The sequence below is a fragment of the Leopardus geoffroyi genome, chromosome C2, assembly GCF_018350155.1.
Source record: "Leopardus geoffroyi isolate Oge1 chromosome C2, O.geoffroyi_Oge1_pat1.0, whole genome shotgun sequence".
Classification (NCBI taxonomy): domain Eukaryota; kingdom Metazoa; phylum Chordata; class Mammalia; order Carnivora; family Felidae; genus Leopardus; species Leopardus geoffroyi.
Genome location: NC_059333.1, coordinates 148050750 through 148075809, shown reverse-complemented (window position 1 = coordinate 148075809; position 25060 = coordinate 148050750). Strand labels below are relative to the sequence as shown.

The 25060-nt window shown below is 46.8% G+C and overlaps 1 protein-coding gene and 1 long non-coding RNA gene across 3 annotated transcripts in view; one reads left to right on the top strand and one right to left on the bottom strand.

Annotated features, from left to right (window-relative positions):
- The window catches only part of GPD1L (glycerol-3-phosphate dehydrogenase 1 like), a 58108-nt gene extending 45393 nt beyond the window's left edge, over positions 1 to 12715 (bottom strand). The window contains exon 1 of the mRNA XM_045436422.1: positions 12369 to 12715. Coding sequence (XP_045292378.1) covers positions 12369 to 12415 — 47 coding nt within the window. The 5' untranslated portion in view covers positions 12416 to 12715. The remainder of the gene's footprint in view (positions 1 to 12368) is intronic.
- LOC123575747 overlaps positions 12715 to 25060 on the top strand; it is a 38529-nt gene continuing 26183 nt past the window's right edge. For both annotated transcript variants that reach the window (XR_006700974.1, XR_006700973.1), the window contains exon 1: positions 12715 to 14144. This is a non-coding gene — a long non-coding RNA (uncharacterized LOC123575747). The remainder of the gene's footprint in view (positions 14145 to 25060) is intronic.

Sequence of the window (25060 nt, the reverse complement as noted above, 5' to 3'; positions counted from 1 at the left end):
AACAAGATTCCTGGATGACCTCGCGTGTAATGTAACTGCAGTTTCCCTACTTATTTTTCTCATGTCATTTTCAGCACCAATGAACCCCAAAGGATGTACAGACATGGTCTGATGGGCTTAGTGCTTAACAGTTGCAACAGTCATTTGAATTTTCGGAACTAACTCATTCCAGCAGATGCTACAGGTTTGCCTTTGGCTGCAGATGCTTGGTTTCCCCAAGAGGAGTTTGTAAAGACAGGAGCAAATGTATTCCAGTAAGATCACACGGAGGGATCTAGTGGTTCTGGCTTATTTTCCTGCCGCATTTACTACATTTGGATTCCTAGTGCCCAATGCCCCGTGTCAGTTTGCTCACTTGCCAGAATCACACTTGCTCTCTGTGACCTTGTGGGAGTTACTCAATGCCCAGGAACGCCTCTGTGAGCCTGAGCTGTGACCGCCACGGGAGTTCATGAGCAGCTGTTTCCCAGATTAGCATTAGGGTGATGGTGATCGTGGGGAGAATCTTGGCCTCTCTTCTACAAAGCGTCAGGAGAATCGGATTAATAGGTATTTAGCTAACAAACTGTCCTGCTGGCTTCAAGTAAGAATTTCACAGGTAAAGCTACAGAGCCTTGATTTCTTTTGTGAGGGAGGGCAGCACCAAAGTCCAGGGCCTGTGGTGCAGAGCAGTAGTTCTCCAGGCTGGCCCTGTGGTGCTTTAAAAACAGGTCAGTCCCTGTGGTGCTTTAAAAACTACTGAGGCCTGATCTGACTCCGGAAGTACAGGTTTCATTGGTCTGGGGTGTGGCCGGGGACTCCGGATTTCTAAAGCTCCCAGGTAATCTAATTTACAGCCAAAGTTGAGAACAACTAGCTTGGTTTATCCATTTATCTTAGGAAAGGGAAGGTGATCGGGATCGTGGGAAGAAGCATGGAGTTTAATTCAAGGACAAATGTAGCAAGGAGAAGAACAGAAACATTCTGGTGTCTGTAAGGCCTCGTCTTGTTCTTTCTGATTAACTTACACAATAATCTGCTTTTGTTTTTAAGATCAGTACTTAAAACACGGTATTTTATTGTTTCAAGCTCTTTTATAACCTAGTAAAATCTCCACATTGAACCAAATATTTTGTTTGCTATCCAGCCTTCTTTTCCTTTTCTTTCAACATTTATTCATTTTTGAGAGACAGAGCGCAAGCAGGGGAGGGGCAGAGAGAGAGACAGACAGACAGACAGAATCCGAAGCAGGCTCCAGGCTGAGCTGTCAGCACCGAACCCGACATGGGGCTCAAACTCATGAGCCATGAGATCATGACCTGCGCTTACGTCAGAAGCTTAACTGACTGAGCCACCCAGGTGCCCCTGCTGTCCACCTGTCTTCAGCATTGTTTACAAAACCACCAAAAGCATAATCCGCCTTGACATAACAAAAGCCATATATGACGAACCCTCAGCTGACATCATACTGAGTGTTCTCACCACCAAAAATGTGGAAAGGGGGCAGTCAGAAGCTTTTTATTTTAGGAAGTAAATGTTTATGATTTGTTTTTATTTTCTATTTTGTAATTTTCACTTTTATCCAACATACTTATCACCTTGATTTGTGGTGGTTTCACAGGTATGTCCGTATCTCCAAACCCATCAAACTGCACACAGTATGTCCAGTGATTTTTATGTATCAATTACACTTCAAAAAAGCTGTTTTTTTAAAAAAGGAAGTATGTATAATCTACACCCCAAACTCCTTTGTGACTCTGAAAGGATACTAGCTGTGTTCATTCCATAGGTATTATCACTACTTTTTTTTTTTAATGTTTATTTGTTTCAGAAGAGAGAGAGAGAGAGACTGAGAGAGAGAGAATGAGCAGGGGAGGGGCAGAGACAGAAGCCCAAGCAGGCTCTGCACCGTCAGCACAGAGCCTGACGCAGGGCTTGAACCCACGAATCGTGAGATCATGACCTGAGCAGAAGTCGAGTCACAGGCTTAACCGACTGAGCCACCCAGGCGCCCCCTACTTCTCACCAACATGAAGGAACAGGATCAAATAGAGCAAACGAAGTGCTCTGGAGGAACCTGAGTGTTTGGAAGGGACTGGAGGCTATTGCAAGTGATGTACCCTGTTCTAAAAAAAACACACAACAAACCACACAAAAAAACAAAACAACAAACAAAAAGGGGGCTGGCCTGCAGAGAGCCGGTCCAAAAACACTCACAGATACTAGAACTGAGCTTAAACTAAGAGTACTGGCTATACTCCACGAAGGCAGTTCGTACGTGGCTTGCTTGTGGTTGGAGCCGGGCTTCCCCGGCCACGCTGGCGGAGCTCTCCATGTTTCAGTGTTGTGCCACGGCACAAGCATAGCCAGGCACGGATCTCACACTGCAGGGGTCAAGGGCGCAGGCAGCCATTTCCACACCTGGCCCGGCTCATTCATCTCCTAAACGACAGGTGGGACAGTGACCTTTCAGGTCCTTTCCGGGTCTATGACTGCGCCCAGTGTTTTCCCAGGTGAGGAACAGGTGTACCCCCGGTTGGCTGAGTGCTACTCCCACACATGCCACCAAAGGACACTGACTCACTTGTGCCCTTTCAACTCCTATGGCCCTCTGAGAGAGTGGAGAATGTCTCATTTAAGTGCTGCTGTGTTGTCCCCACCTCTCTAGCATATGCTAGTTTCCCTTCTTCACAAAGTCGCCAAGTGCCTCAGACTCTGAGCCTTGGCAGGGGGCAAGTAGTATTTGGCAATAGCTCTGTAACACTGTTCTGTTTTCGTTCTACTGGTTGTTGTCACCCCCTACATGTGATATTTACAGTAGCGACAGAAGGTTTTCCTTTAAGGTCAACTTTTAAACAAAGTGTAATAAGCAAATAACGCAGGGGTGAAGCAGAGCCAAAGCCATAAGGGTGGAGCCTGCAAGATAGAAGTTTAATCCTGTCCAAACTTTTGACCTTGAAGATTAAGACAGGGAGGATCGGAGTCACTCTGACCTTCTATCATGCAACCAGGTACTGGCAGAACCAGAAGAGGGACTCAGGTCTGCTTGCGGCCAGTCCTGAGTCTTTACCTAGATGTATAAAGTCACATTTCCCGCGAAACTGTGCGGACTAGGGGCGCCTGGGTGGCTCAGTCAGTTAAGCCACCGACTTCAGCTCAACTCATGATCTCGTGGTTCACGGATTTTGAGCCCCACGTCGGGCTCTGTGCTGACAGCTCGGAGCCTGGAGCCTGCTTCGGATTCTGTGTCTCCTCTCTCTGTCCCTCCCCCGCTCTCAAAAATAAATAAACAGAAAGAAGGAAAGAGAGGAAAGAGAGGAAAGAAAGAAAGAAAGAAAGAAAGAAAGAAAGAAAGAAAGAAAGAAAGAAAGAAAGAAAGAAAGAGAAAGAAAAAAGAAAGAAAGATAGATCACGGAGACTGATTTGCAACTTCTACAATGCTATGCAAATGAGTTTAGAAGGGACACGCATGAGGAGGGATGTTCCAGTGCCAGCTACCTACTGGGACTTAAGATCTCCCTCTAATCTTTACTGCAGCCCCAAGAGAGGTCCTCATTATCCCCTTTAATTTTACAGGTGAATAAGCTGAGGATCAGACGATAAGTTACCCAAAGGTTATGCTGCCCATCTAGAGCCAGCAGTTCTGATCCAGATCTGTCTCCAAAGCCCACGCCTTCCGCCATTTTATATCTGCCTTGGTGCAGAGCCATCCTTTGTTGAAAATGCATGGTGCACACCTAACAAGTGTAGACACTGCTAGGCGAGTCCGCACCCTCATGGAGTTTGGACAGTGGTGAATGGAAACTGGCGTCGCTGCGGCACGCGCACAAAGAAGAGTAACTGTGCCATGGTGACCAAAGTGGCTAAGCAGATGACGCGGTGACACATCAGAGAGGTCAGGGAGAGCTGGGAGGAAGCACAACTAGGGCTGAACTCTGCGGCGGGGAGAGGGCTTCACCTTGGGGAGGTGCGGAGCCTTCCAGGCCCTGGAGCAAAGGTGCAGGAACAGGTGGGGCCCAGAGATTATCTTCTGCTTTTTACACTAGTAGGCACAGGAGGAGGAGGGGGGAGGAGGAAAGAGCGGGAGAGGGGGAAGGGGAGAGGTCAAGGAAGGAAAGGGAGAGACAGGGGAGGAGCCAGTGGGGGAGAAAGGGAGGGAGAGGATGGCACTGCAGGGGAGGGAGGAGAAGGTGCAGAGGGCAGGGGTGGGGGCCAGCCCAGAAAGGGGTAGGCCTACCAGATGTCAGGCACTGGTTTTTGTTGCCGTTTTTATTGAAGTATCATTGACATATAACATTGTGTAAGTTTAAGATGTACAACTTGTTGATTTGATACATTTATATACTGCAATAAGATTACCACCAAAGCACTACTTTAAACATCTTACCCATATTATGTTTCATTCCTCAGCAACCCTTTGAGGAAGTTGATATTATCATCATATATAATGATTATTACATAGTATATGTATTACATATATTACAATATCCATCTATTATTATCCCCATTTTTTACATGAAGAAACTGAAGCCCAGAGACCACCCAGGTAGACCAAGAGTCACGCTCCAAGCCATGTCTTCAACACGCTGCTCTCCCTCCCTGGGTCCCATCTGGATACACACCCACCTGCTGGAGGTCCTAACCTCCAGCTTGGCATGCCCACCTGACCCCTTGGCATTCACTCTCTTGCCTTCTGGCCCCTTCTTCTCTAAAGGGCTGAGGATTTTCAGCAGGCTGGGGATGTGCTCCATCAGCCAAGGAATGGCCACCTATCAAGTTAGGAGCAAACTTGACAGAATTCTTCACAGAGTGCAAAATCCTTCTTGGCCAGAAAGGACCCTCCAGTCCCTCCTTCTTTTTACTAAGGAAACTGAGGCCCAGCGAGAAGAATTAACAAGGGTTCAGCCAGATTTTCCACATTCCATGCCCCACTCTCTTCTAGAGCTGATCCTAACTATGGAACCAACAGAAAAGGGTGGTCAATTTTGTTTTAAATAACATCTGCTTTTATACTCATAAAAGCAATACATGAAAGATGAAAAGACAATTATGAATAATCTCACCACCCAGGGAGAACTACTGTTAACATTTTGTGTAATTCTTTGCGTTCAAGGGCTTTTTAAAGTACAATCAAATGCCACAGTATTAGATGCAAATGTGAAAAATGAAGTATTTTAAAAACTGATTCAACTTGGTGAATGTTCATTTGATCTCTAGATAGGGAAGCTTTCTAAGCTTAAAATCAAAGGAAGAAACCACAGAGGGAAAAAGATCAATGTGAACAACTTCACAAAGAAAAGGAGGGGGGAAACATGAAAAAAGCCTTTCCATGTATCAAAATTCAAAAGGGCCGAAGAAAAAGCTTAAGGTAGAATGTTACATTTAACCAAAAAAAAAAAAAGAATGCAAAATTGTACACTCCACATGACGGGCAATTAACAAAATACATACCACCTCGCACCCATTAAGATGGTTACTACAGGGGAAAAAAAAACCCAAACAAACCCAGAAAATAACGAATGTTAGTGAACGCGTGTGGAAATTGGAACCCTTGTGCACTGCTGGCGGGAATGTAAAACAGGGCAATTGTTATGGAAAGCAACACAGTGGTTGGCCAAAAAACCAAAAATAGAATTACTGTATTATCCAACAATTCCACCTCACGGTGTGTACCCAAGAGTACTGAAAGCAGGCACTCAGATGTTTGCACACCCATATTCAGAGCAGCATTACAGTGGTCCCCCTCATCTGCCCTTTCCATTCTGTGGTTTCACTTACCCTCCACCCCCACCCCCCTGGGTGCCAGGTCCCTGGTGTGGGCAGATAGCCGGCCATCTCTCATCACCACAAGAAAGGCGACGACAGGACACTTAGGTATTTTGAGAGTGATGAACCACATTCACGTAACTTTTATTACAGTCTCTTGTTATAATTGTCCTATTTTATTCGTTATTATCGTTAATCTCTTACTGTGCCTAATTTATACATTAAACTTTGTCATTGGTACATACGTAGAGGAAAGACAACAGTATTTACATGATTCTGTACTATCTGCTGAGGGTGGAAGAAACCCAAGTGTCCACTAATGGATGAGTGAATAAACAAAATGTCCTACATAAACACAGTGAAATATTTTTTCAGCCTTAAAAGGGAAACACATTCTGACATGCTACACCAGGAATGAGCCTTGAGGACATTATGCTAAGTGAAGCAAGCCAGCTACAAGAAAGACAAATACTGTATGGTCCCACTTACACGAGGTACCAGAATTATAGGAACTCCCTCTTGCTGCTGGTGGAATCTAACCACCAAATAGAGAAGTCCGAACTAGCCTGCTGACGAATGAGAGACACACAGCCCAGTCACTCCTGTCAGCTGGCAGGAGCCTGCTCCCTGCCAGACACACAACGGACGTCACCTAGGACCAAGAATCCCAGGCAACCCATCACTGGACTGCAGCCTTATGAGTGAGACCAGGCTAGACCAGCAGAAAAGTTCCCAGCTTAGTTCGGATTGTTGATCCCAAGAATCACGAATGTCTCTCAAAAAATAAATAAACGTTTAAAAAAATAAAAAAAAAAAATGGATTGAGTTCCCAGCTCCCAAATGTGGAAGGGACTGAGCCCCAAAAGACAATGATGGCAACCGAAATTTAAGAAAAGAGAGTGGGTTCACCAAGGCAATGCTCAGAGATTAAGGAGTGAAAGTTGGAAGTGACAGATTTTTCACTCAGATGTAAGGTTTTTCTAACAATTTGCTAGATTAATTTTAGGAAGATGAGTTGCCTTAAAAATAGTAAACTATGATCATCTGCCATGTGTACAAGAGGGGGAGTGCCTGCTCTGGAGGGAAACAATGATTTTCAAGGCGTCCTTTCAATCTGTTCATTCTTTCTTTTTTGAAGATTTTATTTTTAAGTAATCTCTCCACCCAGCGTGGAGCTCAAACCCACAACGCCGAGATCAAGAGTTCTGTGCTCCACCAACTGAGCCAGCCAGGTGCCCCACAATTTGATTTTTCTTTTTTTTTCCGTTTTTTAAGTAGGCCTCACACCCAGTGTGGAGCTTGAGCTCACAACCGTGAGATCATGACCCAAGCTGAATTCAAGAGTCAGACGCTCAACCGACTGAACCACCCAGGCACCCCCAATTTGATTTCTCTTGATTGGAATACTGTTATATTAACTTTTGTTGGGAGGGTCAGATAGGAGATAGTCAATATTTCTACGACAGTGACGTCTGTCCTCAGGTACACGAATGCTTCTCGCTGAAAAGGACAAGAATTTATGGAAACACAGCCATTAAGCATCGAAGCTTCAACTCCACCTTATGAACAACTGACCTCAAATGGTCTTCTCTCGACCTCCATTTTGTCACCTAAAATAGGGGTAATATAGTACTGCGCAGACTTGTTAGGAGGCTTAAATGAAGAAATGCACACACCTGACATACAGAAAATGACCTCCCAGGGAGGGAAGGAAGCGGAATACAATAAGGCTGGCAGAGGTGAAAGGTCAGAGAGAACTGAGGGCTTCTAACACACCCCTAACAAGCAGCCATGATTTTTTTATACCGATCTTCTTCAGCTGATGATGGAGTTATGTCCCAATAGATCCGCTGTAAGTTTAAAATATCCTAAAATACCTGGTATCCCTAACCTCTCAAACACCATAGCTTCAACAAGCCCCCAACACTTCCATTAGCATATGGTTGGGCAAAAATATCGAACACAAGAAGCGTTGACTAGCTCAAGTAAATGACTGAACCCCGCACGGAACGTGACAAACGGAATGGCCGTGTGGATACAGAAGGGCTGTCCACGTACTGCTTGTTCACCCTCGTGACCGGTGGCTGGCCGGGGGCTGTAGCCGCTGCCTGGCACCATGCCAGGGGATCCACTGCATGGCGCCAGCCCTGGAGAAGAGCCAAATTCACAATTCAAAGGATGGTATCTACTGAATACTCATACATATTTTTTTTTAATGTTTATTTACTTCTGAGAGGGAGGGAGAGAGAGACAGAGCATGAGCAGGGAAGGGGCAGAGACAGACGGGGAGACACAGATGTCGAAGCAGGCTCCAGGCTCCGAGCTGTCAGCACAGGGCCTGACGCGGGGCTAGAACCCACGAGCCGTGAGATCATGACCTGAGCCGAAGTCGGATGCTTAACCAACGGAGCCACCCAGGTGCCCCTCTGCTGAATACTTACAAAGCATAAAGTTGAAAAAGTGTAAGTCAAACCATCAAACGTTGGGGACCTTCTGTAGTGAACAGGGTTCAGTTAAGAGGTGATGGAAATGGGACATTAAGTATCAGGGCTTTCTCTTTTTTAGCTGTACAAACTTCTTACTCTGGTTCACAGAGGAACTCCGGATCTTTTCTCAGTTCAACTCCCACCCAGCCTGTCACTAAACTGTTCCTCCAGCTTCCAAAGCAGAGAGGTACATCAGTGCCACCTGTGGACAGGGAAGGGCTTATTTCTGACCCCAGAGGAGCTAATTTACAGCCACTCAGATGGCCTCTGCGTGGGCATGTAGCAAAACTCAGCACAGAAACGGAGTAACACAGACCAAAGAGTGACAGAAGGGGGCTAAGGGCCACAGAGCTACATTCCAGATGGTTCCAGCAGACCAAAAAAAGATAGAGTCACACACATTCAGCTTCAGTCTTCAGTCCAAAGTAGGCCAAAGCTCTCCCTGACCTTCAGTCAAGCTGTGGGGTGATGGTGAAAACAAGGGCAAGAGATAACTCATCAAATTCCTCCAGCTGCGTATCAGTTACGCTCGCTGTCTTTTACCCTCTCTCCCTTCTCTGCCTCTGCTTCTTGGTCAGAGTCCAACTGGATCATTTGGTGACCTAATGATGGTACCAATAAACACAGTGTTGATCCAATAAACACAGTGATAACAGTAGCTGACGTCTACTGAGTGCCAGTCTCTTTGTACTCTTCCTGAGTCATGCCATTTAATCCTGACCAAAATCCTAGATAGCAGGTACCAATATCATAACCAAGGATTCTTGAAGACACAGTTTGCTCAAGACCTTACAGCTGCCAAGTAGGGGACCAGGACTGAAACCCAAGGAGTGGGAATCCCAAGCCCCTCCTTAGACCACTCATTGTACCACACTGCCTCCAAAGGAGGTTTGGGACTTGGACATATGCTCCCTACCACCCAGAGGTTTGGGTGTAAATACAGCCCTGAGGTTTTAGTTCTAGCACTGAATCTTGCCCTGTGTCTGGGTCATTTTCCCAACCTTCTGGTAAAGAAACTTTGTTTCATCTTTGGAGGAACTTACTAAGCTTTAGGGTTTGTTTTGTTTTGTTTTGTTGTTGTTTTTCTGAGTTACCAGGGCCATGCAAAGTCATGCAGGTCAGGAAGCGCCGCCCTGCATCTGCCTCTGGCCTCCTGTCTCTGACCTGTCTACAGGAAAGGAGGTGCCAAAGGACAGGACAGGAGCATGTTATACAACCCCTTTATGTGACTCCCATGTCATTCCTGGCTGAAGCTCCCGGTCAAGTCAGCTAGATTCAGTCTTCCGTTGTCTGTATTGCAATTAATGATCGTTTACGTGGGGGAGGCACTCGAATGTGAGGATGACAGCTATGGGTTTAGATGTGACAACACCTTTACTTACTTAAGCTCTCTCAGCTACTGCCAAGTCCCAAGTTTAAACACTGCTTAAGCCACTTCACATTCTGCAAGTAAGGATCAAATCTGGAAGGGCAGGTCCACCTTCTAGATAATATTTTAAAATTCGCAAAAGGCTAAAGTCCTGTAAGGAAAGAAAATCTGTCCCCACCGCAGGGAATATGAGTCATCAAGGGTAGGTAGTAGCCTCGGTGATAATTCTGATGCAATGGTCTTTGGACCACATTTTTTTTATTTTTTTAATTTTTGTTTTTTTTTTTTTTCAACGTTTATTTATTTTTGGGACAGAGAGAGACAGAGCATGAACGGGGGAGGGGCAGAGAGAGAGGGAGACACAGAATCGGAAACAAGCTCCAGGCTCTGAGCCATCAGCGCAGAGCCCGACGCGGGGCTCGAACTCACCGACCGCGAGATCGTGACCTGGCTGAAGTCGGACGCCTAACCGACTGCGCCACCCAGGCGCCCCAATCTTTGGACCACATTTTAAGAAACACTATTTAAAATGTAACATCTAATCTTGTGACAGATATTTCATTCCACTTTACGTTTCTTTTGAATTTATCTTCCAACTTATCTCAGCCCTGAAGGTAAATTCCTTTCAGGCAGGGATTACGTGCAATTGTGGAAAGGCCACAGGACCTACATGGGGCAAACACATGCCTACTGACCAGAGAGAGCTGAATGCCCCATGGGCCCTATGGAGCCTCCGCAAGCTGTTTTCAGTTCCTGAATTTCTGAATCTCTCCGGGGAGGTCGCGATCCTCTCTCTAGGACTGGAGTGGCTCCGCACCCAGGGCAGTGGCAGGGAAGCAACAATGTTCCTGTCTGATCCCATAATTAATGGAGCTGGGCAGCCGGCCTAAACCATCAGGATGGCACATTTCTCAATTGCTGTGCTCTAAGGTCACCAGCCAAGTTCTACTCCATTTCCTTGGGCTGAAGTGGGCCAAGAAAACAGTCAAGTACATCAGTGTGAAGTCGTGGGAAGGTAGCCAAATCCCACTGGAGGAGGCAGGAGGTTTGCTTCACTCCTCCAGCTCCAGGCCCAAACACAGCATGCAAAGCTGTGCGACTTCGGCACCTTGCAAATTAGGAAAAGGCTCTGTCATCCGCGGTTCTGTGTCCTCTTACAGAAGAGGAAACCAGTGTCAAAAGAACACGTGCTAACAGTGCTTTTCCAGTCCCATGGCCAACAGGGCCGCTGTAATCTCATTCAAGTGACCTTGGGATCTAAACTGGCAAAGCCAACCTGCAAGTCCAAATGAAGCTTTGCAGTGGATAGGTACCAACTCCAATAAATGTTGCGTAGAACCCTGTGGTTGGTCGAAAAAGGGAGTTTACAGAAAAAGTCATAATACCCTAGTATTTGCAGGGCAGAGAAGGAAAGGGCTATATGTAAGCATTCACTTGCATCTGATAGGGTCTCTTCACAAAGGCCAGAAGCAACTGATAATACTGATTTTCCTCCAGGAGATAACCTGGGAAACAAGTCTGAGTGTAAGATATTTCACTGGGTTTTTTTTGCGGGGTGTTTGGTAACTTCTGGTTTTTGAATGTGAATATATTACATAATCAATATAATTACATTTTTAAAAATTAGTTTTCAAACATTCGTTTAATTTTTATTTAGCATATGCCGGGCACCAGGGTAGATGCTGTCCTCAAGAGCTGGATAGGGAGGGGTGGAAACAGATAATGAAATAAATCATTACTATGGGTGATGGGGGGCGGGGGGGGGGTGGTGGCACCGAGAGGCCACTGGCCTTGCCGATGGAAAAGTGGAGAACCAGATAAGGTTTACTTCAAGGACTGAAAGGGCACAACTCTGTACTATTTATTCTATACCAGTCCCTCGGATGTACGGGGAAAAAACAAGTGCACAACAATGGGAAAGTAACTGAAAATATCAGAGGCTGTATTACGTTCCTCTTCCTCCCTCCCACCTGGCCCCACTTTCCTCTACACTCACCCAACATACGAGAGAAGCAAAGTTTGATAAAGGGAACTAAAAGGGCTGACATTTACAAAGTGCTTAGAAGAGCGCCTGTCACAAAGTGCTGGTATAAATGTGAAAAGTCAAATAGAGCCTAACGGAGACGTGAAGCTTCGCAAATATGCCTCCCGAGAATTCCCAACGCCGCTGGATTACTCCGGGAGCCAGGCCTGTTGGAACTTGGATTTTCTTATCTGCACAACCTTACTAAAATACAGGACGCATCAGAAGCGGTGGGCGAGACCCGCACTTGGAAGGGCAACGCTGGTCGCGCCCACGACCTGGGTGGCAAGCGCCCTTTAGCCCTCCCTCCTCTGCCTTGGTTTCCTCAACAACGAAACTACAGTAAAAATGCTCGAGTCTCCACCAATTCCTCCACCCCGGCGATCCGCCGAGGAGAATGGAGAACGCTCTCAGAATGGTGCGCAAGACACCCGGGCGTGGCGAGCAGGTGGCCTCCGTGCGCCCGCCGCGCGGTGACGAGAGCGCAGACAGGTGCCCGCCGACGCGCAGTGCCCTCTCGCCGCGCTGCCCCCCGCGGGCACGCGGGCCCAGGGCCTCCCGGGCCAGTGCCTCGGCGCGGCCTCCCCGGGCGCGCGGTGCCCAGCCCGGCCGCGAGGCCGCCCGCCCCGCCTCCCTGCGCGCGGTGCCCGGTGCCCACGCTGCGGCGGGGACGCGCGGCCCTAGCCCGCCCCGGAGAGGGGCTTCCTGGAGGCGGAGCCCGCGCCGCCGGCCCGCCGCCGCTCACCAGTTCCCCGAGCCCACGATGCACACTTTCAGGGGAGCCGCTGCCATCGCCAGGCTGGAACGCAGCAGCCCGGCCCGTGCCTCCCCAGCCGGCCGCCCGCCTGCCTCCGCGCCCACGGCTTTGCCCACAGCGGCTCGCGAGGGCCCCGCCCCTCCCGCCTCTCCGCCAATGGCCGCGACCACCGCCGCCCGGGCGCCCCGGGCCACAGCTGACAGCCTGGGAGGGCCCGCCCAGCCACTCCCGAGAACCACTGCGCACGCCTGAGCCTGGCCGGCCTCCGGGCTCGGCTCCGGCGCCGACCCGCCCCTGCCCGAGGCATGCCGGGACTTGTAGTCCACGCCCCGCCGCCCTCCTCAGCCGCGTGCCCCCGGACAGCGGCCGCCGCCGCGCCACGTGCAGACGTGGGTGGTTGCGCCGCTGCTGTCTCGCAGCGCCAGGGGCTGCAGCTTCGTCCCCGCAGAGCAAACCCTTCCGGACCCGGCGTGGTGCCCACCCCGGCTCGCGTTCTTCTCCCCACGCGGGAAGAGCGGCTAGGCTGCAGCTTGGAACCGAGAGGATCCCAGGGTGACTCTAGAGTCGACCGACCTGGACCAGAGCGCGAAGTACCCACACCTGCCTCTTGAGGCTCTGCCTCGTTTGTGGAGACAGGAAACAGCCTGGCACCCCTTGAACTGCTTAGTGAATTTGTGTTTTCTGGGGTCTTCTGGACGTAGCTGGACTGTACCTGAGCTTCAGGATGGACACTTTTTGGGTAGTCAAGAGAGAGAGAGGCCTGGGCACCTGCGGCATCGCACTCCCCCACTTGCTTGGCAGGACGTGCCTCCTTGTTATCATTGCCCCAGGATTCCTGGAGAGCTTGTGGGTCTGAGGCTACTCCTTCCGAACAAATAGAACATTCTTTATTCATTCTGAGTGTCACTTTCCCCCAGGCACCGTGCTAGACGCTGGGTTACACAAGTGGCTCTCTGGAGCTTTGAAAAATCGCCGTGCCCGGGCACCACCCCAAATCATCAGAATCTCCCGGGACGGGACACAAGCATCAGAATTCTTTCCAGTTCAAGATGATTGCAAAAGGCAGTAAAGATGAGAACCAAAGAGCTTAAAAATCAGTGAGACTGGCTGAAGAAACGAATGCTCTAATCCCTAGAAAAGTACTAGGCCCATTATGTTTGATGCCCAGAGGATTAACAATTATTTTTGTTTTCATTTTTGCATCGTATGAAAGATTTATGTTTATTACTTACGCTGTTTATTTAAGGGAATACTCAAAGGAGTGGGTGAGACAGATTTTCTCCATTCCTTCACTGATGATTTGCTCTCAATTATTTGAGCTAATGGAAAGACATCTAGGCAGGGATGATATGAAAAATAGACTTTTCAAGCTTTATTAGTTTTTTCTTGCATTTTTGTTAGGAGATGAGGTTGTCAAATAATGAATTTATGGACTTGGGGAGTATCCATGCATTGCAAAAATTCATACCAAGTGATCCATTTTTCGCCTTTGCCTGAACGTTTTATACCTCATCTGGAAACTCCTGTTCTCTAATGTCGCAATGACACCTGCATGGTAATGAGCTGCCGGCTATTCTGTGGGTACATCCTTCAAAGCCTTGTCACCCAGTGTTTACTGAGGACCCGATATGCACCACACATTGTGCCAGAACATAGTGAGTCCTTATTTATTTCTACAGACCGGTTACAAAGACTAAGACAAAAACTAAATAGGTGAAACCCGTGAACATAATGTTGAGAGAATAAAGCAAGTCAGAAGAGAAGGTAAGCGATGTGATTCCATTTCTATTATTATAGAAACAGGCAAAATTACACGTATCAGCAGGGATACATACATGCGTCGTAAAACTGTAAAGGAAGACGAGGAAAAGACGAACACGAAATGCAGGATTGCGGTTATGGTGGAGGGGAGGGTTGGTTATTCTTTGTAACTTCTGCATATATTATAAACACTTTTTAATACATGTGTAATAAACGTCATGGGGGCGGGGAGAAGATACAGTGTAGAAGAGTAACGAAAGCCAATTTTGACATAGCTGGTTTTCTGACATGCTTGTGGTCATCGGAGGTGGCGATGCGGACATTGATTGGCCTTCTGTGTATCACCTGCCCCAAGAGGTTCCAGAAGCCTGGAAGATGAGTTAGCCAGTCTCATCGTGCCAGGGCTGACTCTTCCAGGAACTGGAGAAGCCTGGAGCACATTTACGATGTGGTGCATGGAGAAGGTGTCTCTGACAGCTGCCGTGCGCGTGTTATCATGGTAACAACTGGCTCGGCAGCTAGAAGAAGCCAGGCAGCACTTTGGAAACTCAGCCCAGGAAACTCTACAGCCAGGTCACTGATTTCATGAAGTACACTTTTTATTTTCTGCATTACAGGAGTCGGTGACCACAGTATTGTTTTTAATGTAACTAGACCTTCCATTCCTCTGGCTCCAGAGCACATTTTTCGCAGTTGTGTTAAGGCCTTCCCACCAACCTCCTACACAGGCGCTAACACCCTCCTCTAGGCCCTTCTGACTTCCACTGGCTGCTGCGTCCCAGAGCCAATGCTGCACATTACATGACAGCAGCCTCCCATTTGCGGGTAGTACGATCTGTTCTGGTTATCGCTTGCTGCGTAACAAACCACCCCCAGACTTAGGTCTTAAAAAAACAACCACATTCAATTATTTAGTCCCTGAACCTGCGGTGTAGGCCAGGCTCGGAGGGGAAGGGTCATTCCACCGTGGGGACGGACGGGCAAATAGGACTGGAGGGTCCATCTCCGGGAGGGCTTGTTCCCACGGCTGGCTGGATGGTGTTGGCTGCTGGCTTGGGGCTCAGCCTCCACTGCGGGCTGCAGTCCTGTGGGCCTGAGTCTTTGTGTGGACCTCTCCGGAAGAAGCGTCCCCGTGTCAAAGTGCCTGGGCTCCACCAGCAAGCATCCAGAGAGAACTGAAATGGAAGTTGCCAGTTTCTTAAGACCTAAACCCCCAAATTGTCACAGCCTCACTTCTGATTTTTTGGTCAAGAAATCACAGAGCCCAAATTCTAGGGAAAGGGACATATAACGAATCCTTCCAATTAAAGTAAGCCAGATTAAAAAAAGAAGTTATTAAAATTATAAGGAAAAGAAAATACATGTACAGTACTCTACTGTGTTTATTGAAACATAAAGTCATGGGTTTGAACTGAGCAGGTCCACTTATAGGCAGATTTTTTTCAATAAATGTGCATACAGTACTGTAAATGCTATTTTCTGTTCCTTACAATTTTCTTAATAACATCTTCTTTTATTTTGTTGTAAGAATATAGTGTATAATATACATAACATACAAAATATGTGTTAATTGACTGTTTATGTTGTCAGTAAGCCTTCCGGTCAACAGTAAGCTATTATTAGTAGTTGAGTTTGGGGGGAGTCAAAAGTTATATAGGGATTTTCAACTGGCGGGGGCGGGGAGGGGGGTTCGTCAGCACCGCTAACGCCTTGCCTTGTTCAAGGATCAACTGTGTATTTTCATACCTCAAGTGAGGAAATTGAGGCACAGACTCCAAAAAGACTTTCTAAACTTCCTGTGGGGAGTCAGGGCCAGCCTTTTTGTTGTTGTTGTTGTTGTTGTTGTTAATTTTTTTTTTTAACGTTTATTTATTTTTGAGACAGAGAGAGACAGAGCATGAACAGGGGAGGGTCAGAGAGAGAGGGAAACACAGAATCCGAAGCAGGCTCCAGGCTCTGAGCCATCAGCCCAGAGCCCAACGCGGGGCTCGAACTCACAGACCGCGAGATTGTGACCTGAGTTGAAGTTGGACACTCAACCGACTGAGCCACCCAGGCGCCCCAGGGCCAGCCTTTTTGGATTCCATATCCTATCTATACTCATCTAACTATGCATTCATTCAATACATGTTCACTGAGCACCTACTATGTGCCAGTCACTGTACTGCGTCCCAGGGATTAAATATTAGACAAGAGAGGTGGGGTCCCTTCCCGCTTAGAAACTTAAATTTAGAGGGAGATAGAGGCCAATTAAGAAATAATTACCCTATGGTGTGGTAAATGCTACTGGTTTACTATGGCAGCCCAGGGAGAAAAAAACAAAAAAAAACCACGCCGGTCCCAGACTTTGGGTTTCTGGAAAGCCTTCTCAAATAAAGTAAGATTTCTGCTGAAGCCTGAAGGGAAAGGTGGTGTCAGCAACGTGAGGGGGCGGGAGTGCACAAGTGAGCCCTTCCAGGCGGAGGGAACAGCATAGGCAAAGATTCAGAGACTAGAGAGAGAATGACATATTCAGGAACTGAGAGGAGGTCAGTGTGGATGGAGGGAAGGACAAATCACCAGCTTGTGTCATGGGAAGAGTCCTCTGGATGAATTAATTCGTGGGAGGAGGGCCAGGAGGCAGAGGCCAGGGAAGAGCCTGCTGTGGTATTCTCTATGAGTAATGACAGTGGCTTAGACTAGGGTGGAGAGACCCATGTGGTGGGGATGGTGATGGGGAGGAGTCAGTGAAACTGAGACGTACCTAGGAAGCAGAAAAATAAGACTGACTACTTTCTTGAGTGGAGAGAGGAAGGAATCTAGCGGGCTTGGGCAAATGAACGAATATCACTTGCTAAAACAGGGAAAGGGGAATGGATCTGGAGAGAAGGATGGTGAGCTCTGGACAAGTTAAGCTTAAGGAGGGGTGCCTGGCTGGCTCAGTCATTTGAACGTGCACCTCTTGATATCGAGGTTGTGAGTTTGAACCCCACCTTGGGTGTAGAGATTACTTAAAAAATAACATCTTTACAAAAAAGAAAAAAGGTAAGCTTGAGGAGCCCATTTGGTATTCAAGTTCAGATTTCAAGGAGGCATTTGGTCTGAGATAGACTCGTTTGCAATTCATTAGCATATCAGTGGAAAGTTCAATGGTAGGTGCCTAGAACAATGCCAGGCACAGAGTGGATGCTCAGTAAATGTTTGTTGAACAAAAGTGATTGAGATCACTCAAATGGGCCAAGTAACAAAGCAAGACGAACCAGGACAGGATTCTGAAATGGACTAAATCGTGCAAAGAAAGTCTAAAGCAGAGGAGTCTGAGGAGATAAGGAGCTGCAAGAACGTAAAGTATGGTATTGCAGTTGCCAAAGGAAGACAGCATTTCAAGAAGGAGGGATGGTCCTAAGGAGGTTTGAGAGTGGTAAGGTAAGATACAGCTGGAGAAAGACGGCTGCTGGCAGAGCCCCTGGGTACGGTTGTGCGGGTAGTGCACTGCACCATGCCAGTGAGCACAATGGACATTGTGGATATGGCAGATTGGTATGCTTAAGATGACCATTTTCTGACAGATGGAGGCAAGTGCCTTGACGGAGGGGCACCTTTCCTAGTCCACACAAAGGTATTTTATGGGTTAGCTACCACCCTGGTTGCTGGTGACCCTGGTGAGAATAGTTTCTCTTCAGTTTGTGCACAGAGTATCAACCCAGCTTGCAGTGAGTGGAAGTATAAATGGAAGGCAAAGAAGTGGAACTCGAGGGGTGCTTGGGTGACTCAGTCGGTTAAGCATCCAACTCTTGGTTTAAACTCAGTTCATGATCTCATGGTGTGTGAGTTTGAGCCCTGCATCAGGCTCTGTGCTGACAGTGCAGAGACTGCGTGGGATTCTCTCTCTCTCTCTCTCTGCCCCTCATGTGCTCCCTCTCTTCTCTCTCTCTCAAAAAAAAAAAAAAAAAAAAAAAAAAAAAAAAAAAGTGGAGCTTGAAATTGTGCAGACAATGTATTCTAGAAATTTGGCGGACAATAGAAGATAAGGGATAGGGACATATGGGAAGAGAAAGGCAAAACTAAAGAGAAATAGGAAGAAATCTTAGGATGTGGGAGCTTTGTTGTTGGTTTTGGTTTTGGTTTGGTTTTATGTGTAAAGGCTAGAACAGTTTATATGGAAGAGGTTAGAACATGTTGAATACTCTAGGTAGAAGTGACTAGAGAGGGAGAGATTGAAAATACAGGACAGAGAATGAGAGGGAGAGTGAGAAAGTGAGAGAGGGATTAGCCTTAAGTTAGATGAGACTCTTTGAGGAGGGCATACCTGAGTGAATTAAAGAAGCCAGTCATGGGAAGATGGATAGAAAAGCATTGCAGAAAGAGAGAATAGCCAGTGCAAAGGCCCTGAGGCAGTAAACTGCCTGTGTTTTTGAGGAACAGAAAACTATAATACAGTAAACAAATGTAAGAGGAGAAAATTTCAATCATAAAAGGTAGTCAGGCCATATTAAACTGTAGGGCTCCGTGGACCATGGTATAAAAAAAGGGGGGGGGGGTATTTTCTGCCAACCAAATCTGGGCCAACACAAGCATCAAAATAAATGATAACAGTAATAAACTTAAACACTTTGGGTTTTTTTGTTTGTTTGTTTTGAGAGCGACAGAGCAGGAGCCGGGGAGGGGCAAAGAGAGGGAGACACAAAATCAAAGCAGGCTCCAGGCTCTGTGCTGAGCCCTGGGCTTGGAGCCTGTTTGGGATTCTCTCTCTCTCTCTCTCTCTCTCTCTCTCTGTCTCTCTGTCTCTCTCTCTCTCTCTCTTCCTCTGCCCCTCTCCTCTGCTCTCTCATGCACTCTCTCTCAAAAAAAAAAAAAATTGATATTCTTACTTATTTTGAAGTCTGACACAGAATTGCCATTTTTTTTTAAATTTTTTTTTAACATTTATTTATTTTTGAGACAGAGAGAGACAGAGCATGAACGGGGGAGGGGCAGAGAGAGAGGGAGACACAGAATCGGAAGTGTGCTCCAGGCTCTGAGCCATCAGCCCACAGCCCGATGCGGGGCTCGAACCCACGGACTGTGAGATCGTGACCTGAGCTGAAGTCAGACACTCAACCGACTGAGCCACCCAGGCGCCCCAGAATTGCCATTTTTGAAATTTTTCCAAATAAGCACATAAACTGTTGCCCTGTACTATGCCATTTCATTTCCTCTTAGCATATTTATTTTAACAACCTCAGTCCTATTATTTTAATTTAATCAATACCTTTTTTGAAGCATTAATGAATTCATATGGTTCAAAACCCAGAAGGATTGGAACAGTAAGTATGTAGTGAAATTGTTTCCCTGCCTTTTCCAGAGGTGCCCCAGTTCCCTCTGTTACTTGCCTTTCTACTTAACATTATTTCACATTAAAAACATCAGTCAGGGTGCCTGGGTGGCTCAGTTGGTTGAGTGTCTCACTCTTGATTTTGGCTCAGGTCACAGCATCAAGCCCCACATCGGGCTCTATTCTGAGCCTGTAGCTTGCTTGAGATCTTGGGATCTCTCTGCCTCCCTCTCTCTGTCTCTGCCCCCCTCCCACTCACGTGCTCCTGCTTTCTCTCTCTCTCAAGATAAATACATAAACATTTTAAAAAGTCAGTCAATGTCAAACAATTGGCTGTATGTAATGAAAACTTGAAATTGAAAATGGAAAGCAGAAATGTAGCTGTTTAGAAAATTCTCTCTGGGGCGCCTGGGTGGCGCAGTCGGTTAAGCGTCCGACTTCAGCCAGGTCACGATCTCGCGGTCCGTGAGTTCGAGCCCCGCGTCAGGCTCTGGGCTGATGGCTCAGAGCCTGGAGCCTGTTTCCGATTCTGTGTCTCCCTCTCTCTCTGCCCCTCCCCCGTTCATGCTCTGTCTCTCTCTGTCCCAAAAATAAATTAAAAAAAAAAAAAAAAAAAAACGTTGGAAAAAAAAAAAAAAAAAGAAAATTCTCTCTGAAGTCTCTGTTTTTTCTCGTTACTTTATTTATTTATTTTTTTTTTCAACGTTTATTTATTTTTGGGACAGAGAGAGACAGAGCATGAACGGGGGGGAGGGGGGGTGCAGAGAGAGAGGGAGACACAGAATCGGAAACAGGCTCCAGGCTCTGAGCCATCAGCCCAGAGCCTGACGCGGGGCTCGAACTCCCGGACCGCGAGATCGTGACCTGGCTAAAGTCGGACGCTTAACCGACTGCACCACCCAGGTGCCCCTTTCTCGTTACTTTAAAGCACTGCAAACTTTTTCACAGGTATTGGTTAAATTCATTCTTCTAATTCCAGGGAGGACTTCTACTTGGTCTGCCCTGGAGACACATTTCATCCACTCCGTCCTCCCAGTACACATCCCCCACCACTTTGCTTCCTAATGATACGACGTACAATCCCCGATGGTGACATTGGTTCTTGGTACAACTGGCTTGAAATGAAATTGCCCATCTATCAGATTGCTACTGAAAGTCTAATGAGAAATTACAGATTTTTAGCTCAAACAGTGCCTCATTCTGGAAACTTATATGGGCTTTTATCTCACTTACTTGGGGAATAGAGACATAACAGATAAAAGGCAGTCTTGGCTGCTTGCAAGAACCAAACAGAGCCCCAGACGCTGAGCATTAACGTGTTCGTATCAGTTGTAATGTGCTCACATCAAGGTTTTTTTTAGTTATCAAAGGGGTCTGGGCACCAGGTTTTATTGACCGACTGCATCTTTTCACCAGTCCCTTAGATTGGGACAGTGTAAGGATCTGTCCCTTCTTTTAAACATCGCACCGCTATAACCTGCCTTTACCTTAGGACCCAGTTCTTGGCCAAGCGCTGGGTGTTACCATTGATTATATCTGGGGAACCGGCTAGCTTGGATCCCTTAGAGAACGTAGGAGTTTTAAAGATGAACTTTCTAGACTTAGTATTGTACCTTACCAGAGAAAAGCAGGGATATCTACTCCATTTCTGTTTGGGTGAAAATCAAATACCAGCTAGCATTTGTTTCTAGAGTTGAGCCTTGTTCATTGGCTGATTCTACAGGTATTTCCTGAACTCCTGCCATGTGCCAGAACTGACAATACAATGTTGACTAAAAGAAACAAAGTTCACAGTCCAAAAGGAAGGTTAGATAAAGAAACAAGTATCTTCTATGGAGTCCAGCCCCATATTGTTCTGATAAGAGACAGGGGGCTCTGGGAACAGATGGGAGCCATGCCAAGCTGGACCCAGGGCACCAGTAAGACTTTCTGGAAGAAAGATTGCTGAAGTGAAGGTTGAGTACAAATTAAATGGGAGAAAGAGTTTTTGAGGTAGAATAGCATACATGGAAGCTTGAAGGCAGAAGAAAAATCGCCATCGGTTCCTCTGAGGACCTGAAAATTCAGTAAACAGAGGACAGACCAACAGGTAAAGACAGATGAGGCCAACCAGTGGACAGGGGCCAGGTAATGTAGGGTTTTGTTATAGGGGTTTGGGTTTTATTTTGGAGGCAATGGGAGAATGTTGAAGTGTTTAGGCTGAGTGATGTAGTCACATATGTCTTTTATTTTTTATTTATTTTTTAATGTTTATTTATTTTTGAGAGAGAGAGCGAGCGAGCACATGTGCGGGTGGAGGAGGGGCCGAGAGAGAATCCCAAGCAGACTCCGTGCTGTCAGCACAGAGCCTGATCGATACAGGGTTCGATCCCACAAACAGTGAGATCATGACCTGAGCCGAAATCGAGAATCGGACGCTTCGCCGACTGAACCACCCCAGCATCCCAGTCATATTTGTCTTGTAAAAGATCACTCTGGTTGTAGCAAAGAGAATGTTTTAAAAAAGCCAGTGTAGGGGCACCTGGGTGGCTCAGTCGGTTAAGCGTCCGACTTTAGCTCAGGTCATGGTCTTGCGGTTCGTGAGTTCAAGCCCCGAGTCGGGCTCTGTGCTGACAGCTCAGAGCCTGGAGCCTGTTTTGGATTCTGTGTCTCCCTCTCTCTCTGGCCCTCCCCCGTTCATGCTCTGTCTCTCTCTCTGTCTCAAAAAATAAATAAACGTTAAAAAAAATTAAAGAAAAAAAAAGCAATGTAATACACATAGTTTTTAAATGATATTGTACTAAATGATCCTAAATGGAAAGTGATAACCCTTCTCCCAGATTTTACGCCCTGGAAATAACCACTTTCAATTACTTTGCTACTTCATCCATTGATTTCCATATTTCTAAATAATGTTCCTATATTACTATTTCTTTTTTCAACGTTTATTTATTTTTGGGACAGAGAGAGACAGAGCATGAATGGGGGAGGGTCAGAGAGAGGGAGACACAGAATCGGAAACAGGCTCCAGGCTCTGAGCCATCAGCCCAGAGCCCGACGTGGGGCTCGAACTCACGGACCGTGAGATCGTGACCTGGCTGAAGTCGGACGCTTAACCGACTGCGCCACCCAGGCGCCCCTATTACTATTTCTTTTTTAACGGAAGTGTTGTGTCTAAATAAGTACTGCTTTCATATGGTTCTAGAATAAAACACACAGAAAGTTACATAGTAACGAGTACCTCTCCTACGCCCTCCTCCCAGCCTTCTAGCTCCTACCTAACTCCGCTTTTCTCAGGCGACTGACCACGGTCATTAGTTCTCCGTGCACGTCTACACACAAGAAAATAACAAGATATGTTTACTTGCTCTGCCTTTCCTTTTTTTTTTTCCACACAAAACGTGGGAGAGTATCTTGTGTCAGTCGTGATAGATAAAGTAGGACGTGTTGCAGTAATAAACAGCCCAAACGTCGAAGCGGTTTCTTTCTCACTCATGGTCCATGGCCATCCTAGGTGCTGTCACATTGTCCCCACCCGCACTGGCCACCCAACAGAGCCTCTGTCATCGGGAGCAGCATGTTTGCAATGCTAAGGGGCAGGGAAGAGGACAAATTTCTCACTGGCCCCTACAGCCTTCCTCCCAGAGGTGACCACTCTCATTTCCGCTCCCATTCATTGACCAGAGCATGTCACAGACCTGGCAGTTTCAAGGGGGCAGGAACGTGCAAACTTACCACCGCCCAGGAATCAGAGTTCCCAGACACGCTGGCGAGCAGCCCTGACGGTGACCTTTTTTACGTACCGTTCTGCAAATTGCTCTTTTCAGCTAAGAAATACCTGCATCATCTCATACCCAAATCAACTCTGATGTTTTGCAATTACATTATAAAATGAGGGGTGCCTGGCTGGCTCAGTTGGCAGAGTGTGTGACTCTTGATCTCTAGGTCGTGAGTTCGAGCCCCACCTTGGGCACGGAGCCTACCTAAAAAACAACAACACAACTAAAAATAAATAAATAGGGGCTCCTGGGTGACTCGGTTAATCTTCCGACTCAGGCCTCAGGTCATGATCTCACAGATCAGGAGTTCAAGCCCCGCGCTGGGCTCTGTGCTGACAGCTGGCGCCTGGAGCCTGCTTCTCCCTCTTTCTCTGCCCCTCCCCTGCTCGTGCTCTGTCTGTCTTTCTCAAAAATAAATAAACATTAAAATTACATAAAAAAGAAATATTTCATTAATTATGCCACTTGCGTATCCAGAGCATCTTTGCTCTTTTTTTAAAGCGGATGGACATTTGCATTATTTCTAGTATTTCCTTTACCAAAAATGCTACAGTGAATATTCCCATGTTGTCTTGCGTGCATATAAAGATACCTCCAGGATAATTTCCTATAAGCGGCAGTGCTGGCTCAAAGAGTGGACAGACACCTTTGTGGTTTTGAGAGGTCAGGCCAGTTCACACTGTTCCCAGCAACGTGTGACAACACGTACGTCCCCACGGCCTTGCCAACGTGTGCCAAAAGCCACCCTTGGGGGAATTCACCAGTCTGACAGGTGAACACATTCTCATTGTACTTTTGCCTTGCGTTTCTCTGTGAATGAGGTTTCCCGCAACTTCTTGATTTTTTAGAATTCAGATGTCTTCTTTTTTTTTTTTTTAATTTTTTATTACATTTATTTAGTTTTGACAGACAGAGACAGCACAAGCCGGGGAGGGACAGAGAGAGAAGGAGACACAGAATCCGAAGCAGGCTCCAGGCTCCGAGCCGTCAGCACAGAGCCCTTCTCGGGGCTCGAACTCACAAACCACGAGATCATGACCTGAGCCAAAGTTGGACACTCAGCCGACTGAGCCACTCAGGCGCCCCAGAATTCAGACGTCTTCTAATAATAAACGAGGATTCACTTCATCAATACTATCCCCCCACCTCTTGAGCACACACATACTTCCTCCCCCACACCCTCTGTGTTCCGTAGTTACATCACGGTTTGGGGTCAATTCAGTAATCAGTTTGCCTTATTATGACAGGTGAGCACAATTAGCTATCCTCCAAGAAGTGTATTATAATCAGATATCCTCTTATATACTCTTTTCCCCCATCCCTGAACTTAATAATTGTTTAAAAAAAAATTTTTTTTAATATTTATTTGTTTTTGAGCGAGAGAGACAGAGAACTTGAGTGAAGGAGGGACAGAGAGAGACACACACAGAATCTAAAGCAGGCTTCAGGCTCCGAGCTCTGCACGGAGCCCAGCCCTGGGCTGGAACTCACAAACCATGAGATCATGACCTGAGCCGAAGTCAGACACTTAGACTGAGCCACCCAGGCGCCCCAGTAATTGCTTCTTTCTTTTAACACATATTTTTTTCTACTAATTCTTAAAGTTTTTCTCATTTGCTTCATTAGATTGAGTATGTTCCCATCAGTAGTTTTTCCCAAAGAGCAAATGTAATAAATAATTTATTGATTCCATTTTTTCCCCTGGCAATTTCTTTCCCAAAGCCATATGTCTTTTTTTTTTTTTTTTAATTTTTTAAATGTTTGATTTTATATTTGAGAGAGAGACAGAGCATGGACAGGGGAGGAGGCAGAATCCAAAGCAGGCTCCAGGCTTCGAGCCGTCAGCACAGAGCCTGATGCAGGACTCG